The sequence below is a fragment of the Castanea sativa genome, chromosome 2 (genome assembly GCF_040712315.1).
Source record: "Castanea sativa cultivar Marrone di Chiusa Pesio chromosome 2, ASM4071231v1".
Taxonomy (NCBI): Eukaryota; Viridiplantae; Streptophyta; class Magnoliopsida; order Fagales; family Fagaceae; genus Castanea; species Castanea sativa.
The window spans coordinates 53,043,135-53,062,904 of NC_134014.1; the positions used below are offsets into that span (position 1 = coordinate 53,043,135).

The 19,770-nt window shown below is 33.8% G+C and overlaps 2 protein-coding genes across 9 annotated transcripts; one reads left to right on the forward strand and one right to left on the reverse strand.

Annotated features, from left to right (window-relative positions):
* Window positions 1-8,714: 8,714 nt before the first annotated feature.
* Window positions 8,715-15,321, reverse strand: LOC142625672 (uncharacterized). Of its 2 annotated transcripts, none has more exons than XM_075799348.1 (5): window positions 14,931-15,321; window positions 14,148-14,266; window positions 9,981-10,038; window positions 9,761-9,838; window positions 8,715-9,151 (listed from the first exon to the last, which is right to left on the reverse strand). In XM_075799348.1, the coding sequence occupies exons 1-5, from the start codon at window positions 15,106-15,108 to the stop codon at window positions 8,958-8,960; spliced, it is 627 nt and encodes a 208-aa protein (XP_075655463.1). In that variant the 5' UTR covers window positions 15,109-15,321; the 3' UTR covers window positions 8,715-8,957. The 2 variants fall into 2 exon arrangements, with proteins under 2 accessions (XP_075655463.1, XP_075655464.1); XM_075799349.1 differs by lacking the exon at window positions 8,715-9,151 and adding an exon at window positions 9,351-9,508 and having other exon boundaries at window positions 14,931-15,268.
* Window positions 15,322-16,620: 1,299 nt separating this feature from the next.
* LOC142623379 (uncharacterized) lies at window positions 16,621-19,631 on the forward strand. 7 transcript variants are annotated; one of them, XM_075796785.1, is made up of 8 exons: window positions 16,621-16,801; window positions 16,921-17,025; window positions 17,129-17,215; window positions 17,924-17,974; window positions 18,144-18,237; window positions 18,322-18,406; window positions 18,518-18,671; window positions 19,271-19,631. In XM_075796785.1, the coding sequence occupies exons 1-7, from the start codon at window positions 16,691-16,693 to the stop codon at window positions 18,669-18,671; spliced, it is 687 nt and encodes a 228-aa protein (XP_075652900.1). In that variant the 5' UTR covers window positions 16,621-16,690; the 3' UTR covers window positions 19,271-19,631. The 7 variants fall into 7 exon arrangements, 6 of the variants coding, with proteins under 6 accessions (XP_075652900.1, XP_075652898.1, XP_075652896.1 ...); XM_075796783.1 differs by having other exon boundaries at window positions 17,924-18,037; window positions 19,203-19,625; XM_075796781.1 differs by having other exon boundaries at window positions 17,924-18,037; window positions 19,271-19,625.
* Window positions 19,632-19,770: the final 139 nt, after the last annotated feature.

Sequence of the window (19,770 nt, forward strand, 5' to 3'; positions counted from 1 at the left end):
TTCAATAACAACAAAAAATATTGACTCAAATAACAACAAACATAAAAAAATAAAAATAAAACAAGACAAGGCCAAACAACAACAAGTGAACAAATTATTCAACAAAAAGCCTATTATAAAACAAAAAGATAAAATTTGTAACTCATTCAACCTATTCAATAATAATAATTTCTAATTTAATTTTTCCTTAACAAATGGTACCAAAAAAAACAATGTAGTTGTGAGTTCTTCATGAAGGTGACGACAGTTATACTTTTTTTGACTTTGCAGTTACAAGAATTTTTCTCCCCTTAGTAACTTGACTCACAATTGTAGCAAATATTCAAGTTATCACTTTATTAGATTTTGTATAATTAAAATTTCTTAGTGATTACCCTAAAAAAAATTTTTAGAACCGCCAGTAGCTTTAGTTTCTAGAAATAAAGTTGGGTTGATTGATGATGGATTCTTGGCACTATCACCAAACTAGTTTGCCTGTCTTGGTCAATGCTTGGAAGCACTGCAACTATATGATAGAGGACCCCTCGAATTTAGGTTCTCATTGGCGGAAAGAACCATTCTTCGTGGGCTTGATCAATGAAGATGACTTTAGTCATTCCCAGGTACTACATGCAAGCTAGGATGGTCATAAAAATACTCTAACTTGCAAAAAAAAATGTATACATACACTTACCCAAAAAAAAAAAAAAACTTATTATGACCATTCTAATAAAAATATTAAATATCCTGACTTGAGAATTACAAAAATCTGGGTTCTACAAAAATAAGGGTAATATTATTACATTCATAATAATTTTATAATAAATCCAGTATGTACTGGTTCTAATTTAGGCTCAATACTAATGCTATTTTTTAACCTAGTAATAATTGTTTTTTGCATAAGATTTATTGTAAAAATATTGTGGACGTAACATTACTCCAAAATAATTTTGCCCCCCAAACATAATTCTTAATCTTTTTTTTAATTAAAAAAAAAACTTAAATAACAACAACAAATATTAGCTCAAATAACAACAAACATAAAAAATAAAAATAAAACAAGACAAGACCAAGCAACAACAAGTGAACAAATTATTCAACAAAAAGCCTATTATAAAACAAAAAGATAAAATTTGTAGCTCATTCAACCTATTCAATAAAAATAATTTCTAATTTCATTTTTCCTTAAAAAATGATACAAAAAAAAAATAATGTAGTTGTGAGCTCTTCATGAAGGTGACGACAGTTATACTTTTTTTAGCTTTGCAATTATAAGAATTTTTCTTTAGCAACTCGGCTCATAATTGTAACAAATATTCAAGTTATCACTTTATTAAATTTGGTATAATTTAAATTTCTTAGTGACCACCCTAAAAAAAATTTTAGAGCCACCACTAGCTTTAGTTTCTAGAAATAAAGTTGGGTTCATTGATGATGGATTCTTGGCACTATCACCAAACTAGTTTGCCTGTCTTGGTCAATGCTTGGAAGCACTGCAACTATATGGTTTTTTCTTGGATAGAGAATTATTTAACAAAGGAGATTGCAGCAAGCTTTTTGTATCTCAACATATTAGGAAGGGTACTGAGATGTGTATAATTAGTCTAAACAAATCATCCTGAGAGGGAGTGTTAGAAAGACTGTTAATCTAAAGGTTGAAGAAGAAGTCCAATACGACATTATTTTAGTCCTTATGTTGTCAACAGTGACTTTTTGGGTAGAAGATTTTAGAGCTATTGTTTAATCTCTCACGTGCAACGTATATATCCTACTAATATAACTGTCATCCAACCATAATGCTCGTTTGGTTTGCAGAATTAGTTAAGCACTTAAGCTGTTAATACTCAGTAATGGCTAATTAGTAAGGGTCCTTAAGTTAATTAATCTCACTAAATGAGAAATAGAGAGTTTTCTCTCAAATTTCTGACATGTCTACTTGTTCAATTATTATTATTTTTTATATAAAAAACTTAATTGTTCAATGCAAGAGTGTTATTCCCATCTCTAGTCTTGTAGATATTAATCTCACTAAATGAGAAATAGAGAGTTTTCTCTCAAATTTCTGACATGTCTACTTGTTCAATTATTATTATTTTTTATATAAAAAACTTAATTGTTCAATGCAAGAGTGTTATTCCCATCTCTAGTCTCGTAGATACTAAAGTCAAATTGGGTGTATAATGGTATATACAAAACTTAAAATATTTTCAAATGACGATTTTCATATATTTACTCATTAGTCATCATTCATCAAATTTGTATAGCAAATATAGAATAGTATTTATGGTCAATTAAAAAAAATATATATATATATATATATTAAAATAATGATGTGTAAAACTATGGAGTCTAAGGGCATATTTGGTAGACTGTAATGGTGTGGGTTCCTTTTTTGGACAATACCTAGGCGGCTAGGCCCAAGTAGAAATAAGGATCTTCGATCTCCAAAGGATTTTATACTTTTGGTTTGGTGGGTTGGGCTTGATTCACCGCAACTAAATTGGATTGATTACGAACCAAGTTGTATGCAAAACATGAGCCCTACAACACATGCATATTCACAAATACAAATATATATATATATATATTGTGAAACAAATGGCTAAAGAACAGTAAGGAAAATAAGAAACAAAGTATGTATGGACGTTAGGGATCCTTAGAAAATAAAGTAGTATGTCATTATATTGAATGTTAATACATTGGGTCCTATTCCTTGCTGGGATATGTCATAAGGTCCAAATAAGTTCAAAAGTTCTTGGATAGCTCTTTTTAGACTTCCAAGACTTATGAGGTTTGAATTCTCTTAAATCCAAGTATATCATCTAGCACTTATTTTAGGATCCCTCACAGTATTTCCCTCTTTTTCTCTTTTCTGAGGTTTAACTGAGTCTTTTAAAGACTCTTTTTTGCTCTAATTAAGTGTTATTGAATGCCCTTTGCTAATGGCTTGATCCCTTTTTATAGTACTTTCCTAGGGTTTTTGGTGTACCATTGAGTCTCTCCATTTGTTGCTCTGGGTACCAGAATAACATTGTGCCAGCCAACATTGATGGTTGGTCATTTCCTTATTTTCTCATTACTTTCTTCTTTTGAGATTTCCTCCCAAAAAGTCCCCAACTGACCTTCTTATTTTGGGGGGTCCTGGGAGCTGACTTTTAATCCTTTTTCCCAAGATTTCTAGAGAGACATTTTCAGACCCCTCCTCCTGGCTGCTGCTCCCTTTGTCCTTTTCTCTAAAAGGGTAGATGCTCCTCTGTCAAGCTGAAAGATCCCCAGCCACCTTCTTTCATGGTTCACCTTCCTGTATTTTTCGAGATACCAAGATTTTTTTTTATCAAGTGTTGATTCCTAAGTCACCAGCTTTTTATGAATCATGAACGACTGATAGGACATGCCTATCTTCGTTCTTTGTGTCCATAAACATGCTTCCTTGAGTTGTCCAAATCCCAGTTAATTATTTCCTGCATTTCCTGACGATCTCCCCTGGTTCGAGCAGTTCCAGCGTATCTTGGTCCAATATCTTTCTGGGCTCCTTGGGAGTTCTTCTCACAAAGGCTGGGCCAAACTTCTTTTGCTTTTTTATTCATTCTCTAAGGCCTAAGGCTTACTCATTCATGAGCTTGAGCTTCTTTTTACCCATTTTAAATGGGCCTTGGCTCACAGATTGGACCTTTCATATCTTTGAGGACCCATTAGTTTTGAATTTCAATACTTGTGATATTTTGGATCTCAACAAACGGTAATTACATACGAATAAGAATAAGTATTAATATTATAATGAATAAAAGACGTTGTAATATAATATCTATTACTATTCATTTGTTTAATAACAACATAATAATAGAGCCTCGAAAACAATAGAATGAAAGCATTTTAAATCACACATAAGATATATATTGGGAAATATTTTACTTATATAATTATATTTCCTTAAAAATATATATTTTTTAATTTGAAAGAGAGATTGGTTATTTTTTTATGATTTTTTATTTTCATAATTGTTATGTGTATGTAGAAAGTTTGTTTATTTGAAAATATATTAATTTTAGAAATTAATACACCTACTAAGTACTATGGAATAGCTATTATATTACAACCCTTGTAGAGATAAATAGTTAATCCTCATTTTAAAAAATAGATATTCATAAGGAATGACTATTTCATGTAATAAAAACATAACCAAACTACTAAATAGCTAAAATATAGGAATAACTATTACATTACAGTGCCTATTACAGTTTACTAAACGTAACCTAAAAAAATTTATACAACACAATATTAAGAGGTAAGTGAATGGATAAATATAATGAACATCTTCTCCATTAGTACATGTTACTTTACATGGAAACATAGGCAATAATTGGGAAAAATATACTAAATTTATTAAATATTCGACTAGTTGAGTTTTATAACATCTAATGATGTTAATCATGTTATTCTAAAATGCATAAATATACGACTAAATTTGAGATATAATTAAAAAAACTAAAATTATATTATCAATTTTTTACAAGAATTTTCATTCAATCTGCAATACAACCATAATTGATGACTATTTTTTCTTTTCCACAAAGCTATACATCAACGCCAAGTGAATCAAATTTGGCATAAATAAGAAAGGTTACAAAATGGCTGACCACCTATAAATAAGAAAGGGAAATGCTAACGGATGCTCTTAGGGCAATGATTAATAATTCATTTAAAGAAAATTTTTATAGGAAAAAAAAAATTAGGCTTGGTTTGGATACGGCGTTTTCTGCGTCTGCGTCTGAGTTTTCTGTTTTTTTTTTTTTCTTCTTCTTCTGCTGCTGCAGCACGGGTCAGGGGGACAAGGCTACTGTTCATGTTACTGTGCATGAACAGTAGCCGCATTTTGCTGACTTTCAGCACATTTGTGGGTCCCGTGTACTGTTCATGGGACCCACAAACTTCACTTTACAGAATTTTTTTATTAAAAATGGGTCTCACGGTACTATTCACACATTTAAAAATTATTTTGCTATAGTGTTTTCAGTTTTCAGTTTTTAGCAATAAGCTCTATCCAAACGGACCCTTAATGTTTTGATAGCTTTTTTCATTTCCCATAAAAGTGGTGTTAAAATTTTCTTAAAATGGATTGTTAACAATTGTCTTACCCAATGAGAAAATAAGGGTTGCAAACTCACTAGGGTTGTGATCCAACTCATGATCCAAGCTCACAATGGTTCCTAACTTTAAGAACAAGTCAAAAGGAGGATTGGTTGACAAATATGGACTATCTTATAAGTGGTTGAAAGTTGATTGTGTTCATTGGTCGAGGCGTTTGCTAGGATACACAAGCACCAAGGAATGATGCTCGATCCATAATAAGTGTGCTTCTCTTCTCAAGTTTATCGTTCATGTACCACCGCACACCCTTAGCGCAATGGTCACTTTACAAATATAAGTGCTTGTAGGGTGTAAGGGATGGGGGGCAAGAGCCAATATTCAATTATCTAGGAAAGAACTTCACACATATACACACTTAGATTAAACAAGAGTAGGATTTCTGTCTTGTTTATAAAAAAAAAAGGTTTATAGTGCATGTGAGTTGTTATCCATAGACATTAAATGCTTCCAATTGTCTTCATTACTTCCAAAGTCAACTTAACATTTGATTTGTCATAACACCAATCAAATTTAAGGGACAAAAGAAGTTTTCCCTTCGTAACAAAAACTAGAAGTCACTTTTCTTCCATTGATTACTAAACACAATAATAAAGCTTACATTGTAGAAAGAAAAAAAAAAACCCACAATTCTAGGCAACGGCATGCATTTTGAATAGATCTAGAACCACTATAAAAAAGAGGTAGATTTGTCTTGTAACATCATTGAAAAAAGCCATGCCCACTCCAGTCTCATCATAGAAACAATCCATTTCGACTTCTATGAACGAAGCACAAAAACATGTATGCTTCAATGCTAATCTCTCCCTATCAAACTAATCTCTTTGAGCTTTTAGTTAACAAAAGGCCTATAAAAATTGAAATCGACCAAGCTACGCAAATTGACTCCCATCAAACTTCTTGGTGCGAACCTCTCTAATCTTTTTAGTGTTCAAAATTAATCTTGTGCTGAAAATCCTTTTGTACAACATTTTATCCTTTCTCATTACATACACATGGGTAATAGATGCATGCCATAAATACATCCATGTCTAGGCAGGGCCGGCCCTAGGCATTTTGGGCCTTAGGCGAAAACTAAAAATGAGGCATTTTTTATACTTATATGTTAATTAAATTAATGTTTATTTAATATTTTTATATTATAATATATTTCATTTAAAATATATTTTGAGATATTTTTATCTAAATTTTGTGTTATATTTTGTTTATTACTAATAACAAATTTATCCATTGATCCTTTTTGATATTCAATTAATTAATTTTTTTTAAAAGTTTTTCAAATCCAGAGGCATATTTTCTAGTAGACATTTCTAATCAAACAATATATTTATAAAGACTAAAATAAAAAATAACTTTCAAGTGTAGAGCAAATGAGAAATAGAACCTGATTTATATAAAAACCAAACAATAACAAGTTTTTAGCAATCTGCATAAATAAAGACTTATTCAATATATTACCACTAACTAATATATATATAAACACAAGATTAAGGTGGCGTTTGGATCCACATTGCGTTTTTGTGTCTGCGTTCCTGTGTTTCACTTTTTTTTTTTTTTGCTGCAGCACGCGTTTCAAGGGGACAAACGGCTACTGTTTATGAACAGTAGCCGTATATTTCTGACTTTTCAGCATTTTTCTTCCGTGAACAGTGCATTCACGGACCCACAAACTTCATTTTCAGCCACTTTTTTTTTTATTAAAAATGGGTCCCACAATACTATTCACACATTTAAAATTTATTTTGCTACAGTGTTTTCAGTTTTCAGCAATAAGTTCTATCGAAACGCACCCTCAAATTTCAAAAAAATTAAGCACAAGCATAACAAAAATTTAAGCACAACCATAACACAAGGCTTATTAATAAGACCCACATACAAAAAAACACAAAACAAATCATATCTAATATCTATAACACAAAAAAAAAAAAAAAACGCAGGCTTTATAAAAAAAAAAAATGAAGGCCCAAACGACGTGAAGCTACAGAGGCAGGTGACCCAATCTTTTTATCTTAAGTTAAGTCTGAGCAAATAAAACGTAGAGAAAGTCTAAAACTAAAGAAGCCAAGCGCCCATTCATCAAAAAAAGAAAAAAAAAGAAAAGAAAAGAAAGAAGCCAAGCGCCCAAATAGAAATAATGCTTGATAGCAGACTAGAGATAAGAGAACCCGAAACCTAGAGGCTAGAGCAGCGGCGCAGAGGCAAGCTTGCTTGAGATGAGAAGGATTAGGAATTAGAGAGGCGGAGAAAGGCAAGCTTGCTTGAGATGAGAGAAGTGGAGAAAGAAGTAGAGTTGCAGAGGGATTTAAGAGAACGGTAAAACTAAAATTTTTAGGGATTTGAGTTATTTTATTTGTTTTGATTTGTGATTGTTTTGTGGTTAATCTCTTAGACCGAATTTTTAGTTTATCTTGTTGATTTTTGGTTTCTTTAGAGGATAATAATGTTATTTTTGGGTAATAATTTTGTTTAGAACCAGTGTTTAACCGGATCTACCAATTTTTTTTTTTTTTTTGGGTTAAAAAGATGTGCTGAAAATAAGACTTTATCCGAAATTTTTTTTTTTGCCCCTATTATCCTTTTTTTTCTAAAATTTTGGGACCCCCCTTCCACTTGGGGGCCTTAGGCAATTGCCTAATTGGCCTAGTGGAAGGGTCGGCCCTGTGTCTAGGCATCCAACAAGAAGAGTGTAGAGCAAGCGAGCAACCATCCCAATAAAAATAAGAATGTGAATACAATTTTGTCACAGCCGTGACGTGCAACTATGAATGGTGGAAAAAAAGTAATACACCCATATGAAAGTGATGATTCATCAATCACAATCAACACACAGGTCATCAAGTTGTTGTGAATTCGGTGGTCCTAGTCGAACTGAATAAAAATTGACATCAGTCCTCCCAAAACTTACTTAGCTACCTAGAGAATCCACATATAGACTCCCTCGCAACAGCGTAGCGAGGGGCAGTGCAGTTGTGCAAGGGTAGAGTAAAACCAAGCCCTGCTAAGACCAAGTTATGTGTGCTTTTAAAGAGAGTTGTGACGAACCTGAGTTGTTGTCTTGTAATTCAATACTGGCACCACAAGTGGCAAAGCAGATATTGCAGAGCTAAAAGCAACTACATGCACATCTAAAGACTCGAGTCCAGGGCATAGGTTGATCTTACAAACTCAACTCACTGAAATTCCTGTAACTTAAGCCTATTAAAGAAATGCAGGGCCATACTCCTTGGCAAGTTTTTCAAACCAAAGTTCATATATGTAAGAACTTCATCACAAATTTTCCAAGAAATCATCATTTTATATTGACATAAGAACAGAGGCTTGGGTAAAATCCCTGGCAATTTGGTTGCCCTAGATGAGTTAAGTACAAGGAGACTGACAAACTTAATGAACTATTACTCAACCATAGTAAAACGTAATACACTCACCACTCTTTACCTCTAGGGGTTGGAGGATTTGACCCCCCGCCCACGCGTATTGCCGGCTCAGCCATAGGGGTCGGCATAAATGGTGGAAAAGACAATTGTAATTCCTGAACTAAACACTTAAAATTGATCTTACAACATCATCCTGCCTATTTTCAGGATTTCAAATTGGTTATCCTAGTTTCATAAGGCAGCAATGTATTCATTTCACTTGGAACTGTCATAGTATCAATACACCACTCACAACCACAACCATGCACTTGTAGAAAAAGAGAGACCATTTGCAAAAGATCCAAGACAGTTAAATGGCAAAAGTTAAACAAGTTGGATATTCAAAAGAATCCATGTCAGAAGAAAATTGACGTTTGTGACGCAAGCTTCAGCAATTGCTAGGGTTTGAAACACTACATTTTACAGAGGCAAAAGTACAACAGGGCAGGGAATGAACTCAGCCAGCAGGTTTGCATCTACATGCTTGGAATGAATGGCTTCCATGCTAATAACTACTAAATCCAGATTCAGATCATCAGCAACCTCTCCAATGATGGCTGTCGACTTGTTCCCTTCCCCCAGTCGCTCTAGCAACTTAAATTCCTCGAACCCACCTATCAATTTTGTGATGGGTGTTAAAAATAATCAGCTGGTCGGAAAATACAAATGAATAATTAATTGAATAATCTCAAAGCATACTATCAGTAAAATAAAGTAAAATGAAGAATCACATACTCTATTAAGCTGACTTCTAAAAATTTAAATTGGTCAATAACCAATGGAAAAATGGCCCAATTCTAATACACCCAGTAAATGAGAGAACAGAAAAAGAGATGGACAAGAACACAAGAAGATGATCCTACCTCCAGCTCCATTTTCACTTTCAATAATTTTAGCACCCATCTTGGAATTCACAGGTTCCCTTTCTAAGCTATGATAGACCGCCTAATGTTTCCTTCAATGCAGTTGTTCTGCTTTATGCATGTTTTGATCTAGTTAACCCACCTATACATTTAATTTAAATACTAGATAGTAGTAACAAATCAACTATTGCTATAAGAAGTTCCAGCCACAAAATACTTAAAGAGGCAACTTTGTACGCATGTGTGTACATTCACTTCGTAAATACATTTGAAAGAGTTCCCACTTCTCCTTCGAGAATATCACAAAATCAAAATGAAACCATCCCAAACTGACATAAAATGTTGAGAATATATACAAACCTTCAGAGAGATGCCAGCGGATGCTAGAAAGTTGGGTCTCATGCTCTGGCAATGATTCTTTCTGCCTTTCATCAATAACTGCAAAGAACATAAAGTTCTACATTCCTTGTAATCTCGCATTAAAAAGACTCTGTAGAAAAGAGAGAAAAGATGCTCCTACAGCTTAGTTTATGACACCTAAAATATGAAAAACATTACAAAAAGAGGCCACTTGACATACCAACAACTGTGATGTCAGCTCCATACTTCTTTGCCAAAGCAGCAGTAGTTGCTACAGCCTATAAAAAGATTTGAACTAATAGTGAGCCAAAAGCAAAGAAAAGCATAGGTTTTAATGAAAGAAATTGTGTGTGGTGATTAGCATTATGGCCAGCAGAATTCTATAGTTCGAATATCAGAAAAATTTGGGCCTTCTCTCAAAAATTTCCATTTCAAGTAGAATTATGTAGGATTTGAGTCCTTGCCAACACAGTTCTGATTTCATTGCCACAAAAAAATGGGCAGAAAGGCACTGCTGGTTGCATTTATCATACCACCTTGATCACTAGTATAATATCCCCATATGCTAACAATGACACAGTCTGTGTGGGTCAACATTCAAAAGGACTGGAAAATTCACAAAAAAACGAAAGGTTCATAACTGGTACATTCAATGCTTTAGCACAGACGCAACCTAGAAGACTTTGTATCAATATTAAAACCAGATAATGCAAAACAGATGACTTCCTACATTGCAACAAAATAATCATGAGCAAATCTTTTAATGAGTCCAGTAAAAGATAATGCAGTTTGTTTCGATAGAAGTATTGATTTTAAATCTTCAAAGCTCCAATTAAGGGCTGGCTCTTCCATTTAGGCACTTAGGCAATTGCCTATAAAGATCCTCAAGTGGAAGAGAGGACCCGATAACTTTTGTCCTAAAGTAAAATATTATATTTATATAACAATCTCAAACAAACTGTATCTCATTCTCATACCCATTTTTCTTAAGAATGTAGTTCATGTCTAACTAAAACAAAGGAAGACATCCATATACCTTTTTTTTGCGAAGTTTGACTTTGAAATATCAACTTCTGTTATCCTATGTTTTAAAATTCATTTTTTATTCTAGTCATGGAAATTCCAATTAATAAAAACCATAATGAACCTAAAAAAAGGATAAAGGCCCAATACACTTAATCCTTGTTCATACATGGGCTTTTCTAGTACAATACAAGCCACTTTAAATAGGTTCATTGCTCTGGCAATTAAAGGTAGGGCATTTCCCATTTTTATCTGTACCAAGAAACAATTGCCTTTCCAATTATAGTCCCTCTGTAATTTTATGTATTAGATAGCATTTCTTTTATTTGTAAATATTTTTAAATGTTTAGTTGAACATATGATTGTGGCTATGAAAAACTAAAAGAGAGAGAGAGAGAGAGAGAAGAACAGAAAAATGAGGTGAATCTCAAAAATGATGTCTAGATAGATTTGTTGTTGTTTTCCATAAGACAATGCAATTAAGTAAAACATTTACACCCAGAAAAAAATAAAAAAATACACTCCTAAAAGAAAGCACCCAACTGCTAAGCAAATAACAAGAATATAAAAAAGTAGAAGGGATTCTCCATAAAATACAGAAAAGGACCCTGATCCAAATAGTATGCATGGCATTTTTACACCAAAACAACCTTTATTAGAATCATACACAATTCTATTCCCATATTTTTGCACAAGTGGCTCATCTTCATGCCAAACAAAAATGCTCTCCCCATTCCCACAATTAGCTTCAACAAGAAGCTGGGCTCCCCTCTCATAAGGAGAATGTTCTTCCATCCCCATAAGCTCTCACAAGGAACAGAAGCCTCCCACCAGATCTGTCTTGAAGGAAATAAACTTTGACCCAAGCAACCATAATGATCCAACGTTAGCGAGGAGATTTATTCCAATCATGGATTTTAAACAAACCCAAACCTAATTCATACTTTGTCCACACCCCCCCCCCCTCTCTTCCCCCAGCCCTCTACTTTAGCCCATGCACTGCCGGTAGCAGGACCATTCCACAAATAGGAATTAAGCTTCTGTTCTACAAGCTTAACAGTGTTTAGGTAGGATGAATAGATTGGCCCAGTAAACTTGAATGGTGTATAGCACATGTTTAATAACTTGGAGCATCCCAGCAAAGGTGAACTGCTTGGTGCACCAAAAATTTATCCTACTAGTAATTTGCTCCCCACTGCTGGCTTACAATCCAATCTAGACAATCTACCTGAAACCAAAGGAACTCCAAATATTTATAGGCGGACTCTATTCCTTGAACTTAAATATATCAATAATTTGCTGCTTGAGCTCATACAATCATACTCCACCCTAGAGAAGAAAATCTTCACTCTTACTATCATTTGCTGCAAGGCCTGACAAGATCTTAAATTCATCAAGAACCTCAAGCAATAGATCCTGCATGCCTTTGGCCTGCCAAAAAAGATCAAAAATTGTCTGCAAAACATTAACGAGAATGCTAGAGCTTAGCGCACATTTAGGGTAAAACTCTCAATGGGTCTTTGCATCAATAATAGAAAAAAGATTCCATCACAATAACAAAGAGATAGGGGGAAGTGGAGTCCCTTTGCCTTAACCCCTTCTTGCTGTCAAAGTAACCCACTAATTCACTATCCATAAAAGGTCGTAGCTAGTGCACAAAGCTACCACTTTTGCAGGGCTTAGGAAAGGTCATGGTATGCGGCCTTACCCCCAATTTATTGGAGAGGCTGATTCCCCGAACTTGAACTCACGACCAGTCACTTTTGGTGGAAGGCACTTGCCATCACACCAAGCTGTAACCTAGGTCACAAACTTAAAAAAGGTCCCGCAAGCTCTATCCTAGGCCGCAAACTTAGGAGGGCAACCAATTTCAACCAGCACACCAAACATGAATTCCCATCTAAAGAATCATAAGCTTTCAATGTTAAAAGCTGACAAAGCCACTTGAGCAACCCTTCTGCATGTTAGTCAATATCTTGAAAACACATTTGAACAAAGTGTTAGTCAATGTTAAAGCTTATTTAATTATGTACAGCTTTTTAAAACCCAATTTTTCTAGGTACAAATGTACATTTGGCCAGCTTCTTTTTTAATTAAAATAAGCTACATCAAACCAATATATAGCCATCTGGACCAAGAACTTTATCTTTATATATAGAAAAAAGCACATCCTTAATCTCATCATTTGTAACTTCCTGTTGCAATAACAGCTTTTGCACTTCAAGAATTGTATATCAAGAATTTGAAGACAGCTTCCCTACCAAGCCATCAGCAGGAGTCTTATCAGAATGGCCAGCAGCTTCTGATAAAACCCCAAAACTAGATTCTTAATCTGATCCATTTCTTCCAGCTTGATCCCCTCACTATCATAGAACCATTTCATTTGATTCCTCGTTGTCCTCAATTTCACTTATTTGTGAAAATAAGAACTATTCTTGTCACCTAAATCGATCCAACACACCCTAGATTTTTGTCTCAACAAAGCTTCCTCAGGCTTCCCTAAAGACACATAATAATGGAATTTCTCCTTCCCCTTTTGAATGTACTCAATTTGACCTGGATGAGAGAGTAAATCTCTTTGAACTGCATCGAGATCCTTCTTAACCTTCTAGACCTTACTGTCATTATTCTCAACTTATCTAATGAAGCACTTCAAGTCCATCTTAAGAAGCGTCAACTTCTTGCACACTCTAAACATACGCACACCTGAAATATGTTTATTCTACTTTGATTGCACCAACTAAAAATAACCAGGCTGATCCACCCAGAAGTTAAAGCACTTAAAAGGTTTAGGAACTGAATTTCATAGGATAACAACCAGAAATACCCGGGTTCATAAACTGAACAAGAGCATGATTGAATTTCCCTAGGTAGCTATCATTGACCAACACCTTATTTAATTTTCTATCCACCAACCATGCTTTTCCCCATAATTTGATGCCTCTAACATAATTTCCTCATTGTCACCCTATTATTTGCACCATATACACAGGAGAAAAATGAATCTACTTTCCCAGCCACAGGAGCAAATACGGCAATTCATCAATTGATCAGTTTTTGATAACGCATTCACATCCAAAACATTATCTTTCTAACACAACTAAGAATCTTGATAAATTTGTTACTAGCAATAAACAAAATATAATTAAAAAAAAAACGTAATTAGTAATTTTATTTCTCAAAAAGTGAGAAGAGAATTGTAAATAAAAACTTTTATAATACGAAAAAAAAAATAGATAAATTTTATTTATTGCTATTTAAATATAAGAAAATACCTCACTTAAAGTTGTTGTCTTAGGCCTAAAATTACATCGAGCAAGCCGTGCTCAAATTATCATAAATTTAATAAACACAACCATTTCACCTGTCTTGTTCCCTCGGAGAGATAGGGTTTCCGATCAGTGATTGGCAGAAGAAGATGCTTGAAATTAGTAAAGGCATCAGCAGCTAAATTGACTTCAGATTCTTGCGGCTTACTCTTAGCTGATAACGGTTAACATTGTGTCAGTAGCAATTAACATGATAAAACTGACTGCAATTTCCGTAAGGAGCAACAAGATTACACAAGCACGAAATCGTAACAAAAGTAACATAAAAATTACAACACCAAATTCTTCATTTATATACTGTTTTAAATGACAATATAAAAGTAGAAAATCGCAAGCAACGATGTGACATTTGATTTCATTTTATAATGATGTGAAACTCATTTAAAGTGTTCATAGAATGGCAAGTTTTGCAGGTACTCGCTGTCTAATCTAAATTCTAATGTTTGTGAATGCTAGAAAGCTTTTAACAAATAGAGAAAAATAGTGAAATCATTTGGCACTACAATATCCAAATTTCATTTGATTTTAAACAAAATATTTAACCATAATGTATCCGGAAAATTCAAATCAAGGCTCGTAAAAGCGAATTTCGTCAAACAAATTCGTTCCATGCTTTGGTAATTTGATACTCGTATTGTATGCTACTAAATATAAATGAACAACGAATACATACATTAAATTTTCCATTAGACAAATAATAATAATAATAATAATTTTGGCCATAAGGCATTTGAATTTAAGCTCAATTCTGATCATCAGAATCCTAATAATTTTGTAGCACGTAAAAAATGGGCAAAAAATTGAGGAGAGTAAATTACCTTTATGTCCGATTTTACGAAAGGTGGGGAGGATGGAGAGGTTAGGAGATTTGGATCGGTGCGAAGAGGAAGCAAAACAGAGAGAGTGAGAGTGAGAAAAAGATGACCTCAGCACAGAGATTTTGGGGTGATTTAAGGGCTCAACTGGAACAGCTAGCATATAGTGAGCGAAGGCCATGGTCTCAATTCTCAAAGCTTCAAAGTTTTAGCTGTCTCTCAGTGAGGATTGAATTTGAGGGAGAGGAAGAGAAAAAATGGGTGGGTTTGGACTTTGGAGTTTCGAGAAAGCGCAAGAGAAATGTTCAAAACAAAGAAGCGGATAATGATTGCATGGGTGCGACGTGTAAAGCTCCGTTTGCTATTTGTATTTGGTTTACACAAATGGCCCCCCACCCACCACAATTTACGGTGCGTTGATTGATTAATTGTGGTAGTCCATTCGTTCTGATCTGGTAGGATCCTCTAGGCTATGCCTCTATCCCAAAACAGCAGACCAAGGCGTCCGCATTTTTTTTTTTTTTTTAAGATTTCGTGCACTATGAGTTGCAGTTAACTCAACTAATAAAGTCTTTAATAGTCTTAATTTGATGACAAAGAGCACTCATCAGAAGCAAATATAGATTTCAACCAATTTTTCTTTAAAATTGGGCTCTACAATACTATTTACCTATTTAAAAATTATTTTGCTACAATATTTTCAGTTTTTAGTGTTCAACAATAAGTAGCATCCAAATAGATTCCAATTCTCCCTATTCATGTTCATTACAAGTAAGACGGAAAAAATTGCATTTGTCCTTGATTGTAAAATGATCTTATTTTAAAACTATTTAGCAAAATACCCCTATTTTTAAAATCGAATTATGTGTAAAACTCCATATCCTTAAAATCGAGCTATGTATATTTTTAAGTAGAACTTGACATTAGTAATGTCAAGTTTCACTTCAATTTTCAAAAAAAATTTAAATGATAAAATATACATAGAACTCGATATTGCTAATGTTAATATTGAGTTCCACCTGTAATTCGATTCTGTTAAAATCAAGATTAAAAAACATAGGTATTTTGCTAAATAATTTCAAAATAGTGACATTTTACTACATAATTTGTAAATTAAGGACAAATGTCTATTTTTCCCAAGTAAGACTATAAATTAACCAAGCTTTTGGCTTTAAAAAAATTTGTTTATGTTTGTTTATGTAGAAAACAAATCAACTTCAAGTCTTAAGTTTAGGATTGATTATTGAATGAGTCAAGTTCAAACACAATAATGTGTTCATGAACAAACTCGTGGACATGAAAACTCGATTTAACTATAATGTATATATATATATATATATATTATTTGTCTAAAAATATAATTATAAAGATTTGAAAGTAGATTGTAAAAATTTGTCAATAAGTTCATGATATTAAATTATTACTTGTACCTTATTAATGATATAACCAGTCTATTTGTAGTAAAAATACATAGAATTTTAAAAAGGTAAGATATTTTAATAACAGTTTCACAAAATATTAAAAAAAAAAATTTAATCAAGTAATTCGTATACAAATATGAGCCCGTTTGACAAAAAAAAAAAAAAAAAAACAAAGGAGCCAAACTTAATGGGCCTGGGCCGAACAAAACCCCAAAAATTAATGGGCCACAGGCCTCGTGTAACGGTCTTCAAAAGTTGAAACTACAGTCCAAGAGAGCTGCTAGCTGTCACTAACGGGTCTGGCGAGTTCTGTTCTGGATATCGCCGTGTATCGGAGACGACATGGCGGGCAGTGAATCGGAAGAACCGGCCATTCCCAACATGACGACGATATCTCGGCATAATTTCGGCGATGACACTGCCGAACCGGTCTTCTCCATCTCCATCATCGAGGTTCCTCCATCTCTCTTTCTAATTCTTCAATAGCAATTTAGAAAAAAACAACAAATCGAGTACTAGACGTGAAAATTGAAACCCTTACTTTTTTTGTTTTTTTTTGTTTCTCGAGTCAGAATATGAAAGAAGAGTACGGCCTATTTGTGTGGCCCTGCAGTATCGTCCTCGCCGAGTATGTTTGGCAACAGAGATTGCGCTTTTCCGGGTCTAGCGTCGTTGAGGTACTTAGAATTTCTGTAATGGAAAATCATTTTTTGGGTAAATTTTTATTTTTTATTTTTTTTTTACTGTGGTTTATGTGATTGTAAATTTTGGGTGTTTTAGCTTGGCGCCGGAACTTGCTTGCCCGGTTTAGTTGCCGCGAAAGTGGGTGCTGACGTCACTCTCACAGATGACGCTAATAGTATAGAGGTTATTGATTTTCAATGCAATCATTCATAACTGTTATTATTAACATGGATGCATTTATTAAATTTACTTTTGTTTTTGTTTTTTTGGCTTGAAATTATGGTAACTAATGTAATCACTCATCACACCCCACACCGACATTTGGGTTGAAATTTTTGTGGAAAAATGACATTCAAATGATGATAGAATTTGAACTCTAATGTAATTGCCAATATGCATCAAGTTCATTGTTTTAGTCTAATTCAATTGTTTTAGTAACAATGAGTGACGGTACTCTGCCTAAATAGTACACACGAGTAATAAATAAGAGAATACTAAAGATTCGAGCCATAGAGTTTCTTAATTCTGACACAAGGTACTTATTAGAATGTGACCAATTAACCAACCAATAGAACTACTTGTTACAAATAATATCTTGTTGTTGTTGTGTTAAGATTCATAGAGTCAGTTTAGGCCATAATGGAGAGATTCCCATGATTTCGAAACAATTTGCGTTAATATGTACAAGAAACACTTTCTACTTAAATAATGATTGCTGCGCAGACATGGATACAGGGGGCCAGTTGGTAAGGAGCTTTCGAGATATGGGGTGTGCTATGTGAATTTTCTTAGCGAGATGTTCTTTGATGCCCTGGCTAAGAATTATTTTTTTTCTTTTCTTAATACATTCTGTTAATAATCTCTTATAGTCCTATTGTTTTTGATTTACAGGTGATAGACAACATGAGAAGAGTGTGTGACCTGAATAAACTCGAGTGTAATGTAATACAATCGCTGCTGTTTTATGTATTTATGTCAGCTCTCATAGTTCCTGTGTGTGAAAGGGTGAAATTTCCTCTGGCAGAAAAGACACGCATGATATTGACATATATCTTTAAAACATATTTGGCCTTTTGAGTCACTTTTCAGGAGATTGAGTACTACTTTGTAGGTTCTTGGAATGACTTGGGGAGTTTGGGATGCATCTATATTCAGTTTACAACCTAAGATTATTCTTGGGGCGGATGTATTGTATGACACAAGTGGTAGGATTTTTGCTTTGTGTTATGTTTTAATCTGTTTTCTCTTGAACTGTGAACTGAAATATGGTTTCCATCTGTGTCGGAAAGCCTTTGATGACCTCTTTGCCACTGTGAAATTCCTTCTCCAAAATTCTCCTGGGTCAGTCTTCATAACAACATATCATAATCGAAGGTATTTTTGTATCTGCTTTGGGTTTGATTTAATTTCATTATAAATAATGTGCACGTGTGTGTATATTTAACAATTCGTTTTCTTTTCATTTTTTTCCCTTGTTATGTGCAGTGGGCATCATCTTATAGAATTCTTGATGGTGAAATGGGGGTTGAAGTGCATAAAGCTTCTTGACGGCTTTTCATTAATGCCATCTGACAAGGCTTCTGGTCTGAGTGGCAACATTCAATTGGCAGAGATTGTTCTGAACAATTTACAGCCTTAGGTACCCAATGGCATTAGCATAGGGAATTTTCTGATATGGTCATTTGGATTAAAATTCATGCTTCCCAGTGCAATACAAAACTTCTGCCTTTGTGGCTTGATGATTATGGTTCATCTCAGCCTTGGAATCTATTTTTATGGGCTTTGTGGCTTGATGATTATGGTTCATCTCACCCTTGGAATCTTTTTTTTATGGCTTTTGCTTCCACATTATGGTTGATGAGATTAACTGTGATTTCTGACACAAATGTTTGTTGGAGGAGTTGCAATCTGGCCATTATGTTGTAGTCTAATGGAAGGGATAAATATTATTTCAAGTTCATTATTGCTTTTCACTGACTTGAGTGGAACATATGGGAATACCTGCCTGCAGAGGAAACCAATACATGAGTTGTAGCTTCGGTATTTTTTTTTTTTGGGTTAAGTGTAGCTATGGTATTAATTTGTCAATACTATGTCTTAATATACTGAGTGGAAAGCTTAAATTTTCTCGGAGTTTGATTTGAATCATTTGGTTTACCTTTTGAAACAGCTGTTAGAAACATGAGCTCAGCTGACAAGGAAATGTTTCTGATTTTATTTGGCCTCTTTTATGGATAGGGCAGTTCCCGTGCATATGAAGTTATTAATCAAGTTCAGAGTGCAAAGATGTAGGTGAGATCACTGCTCTTTACCCATGAATGGAAGATCTGTCTTTACTTCGCTTGTAAAAGACAGACGACAACAACAACAACAACCACAAAAAGTCAGTGGCAGCTATTGATGAAAATGATAGTCGACAACAGATGTGCTCAATTTTGGATATGTTCATTTTGGATATGTTCATGTATGATACTAAGGTTATGTTTGGTAACAGTTTATTTTCTATTTTTAAAAACTTGTTTTGGGGAATATAAAGAAAAAACAATTTTCTTGTATTTTTTAAATAAAAAATATGTTTGGTTAGTTGAAATTAAAAAAATATTTTTTTTGAAGAAAAAAAATAAAAAATACTAAAATATGTTGTTATTAGGATTTGAACTCTAATGTTTACTGATTAAATGAGACGGTTTCATTAAATAAAAAACGTGCTTTCTTTGATTTTTGAAAACTAGAAACTA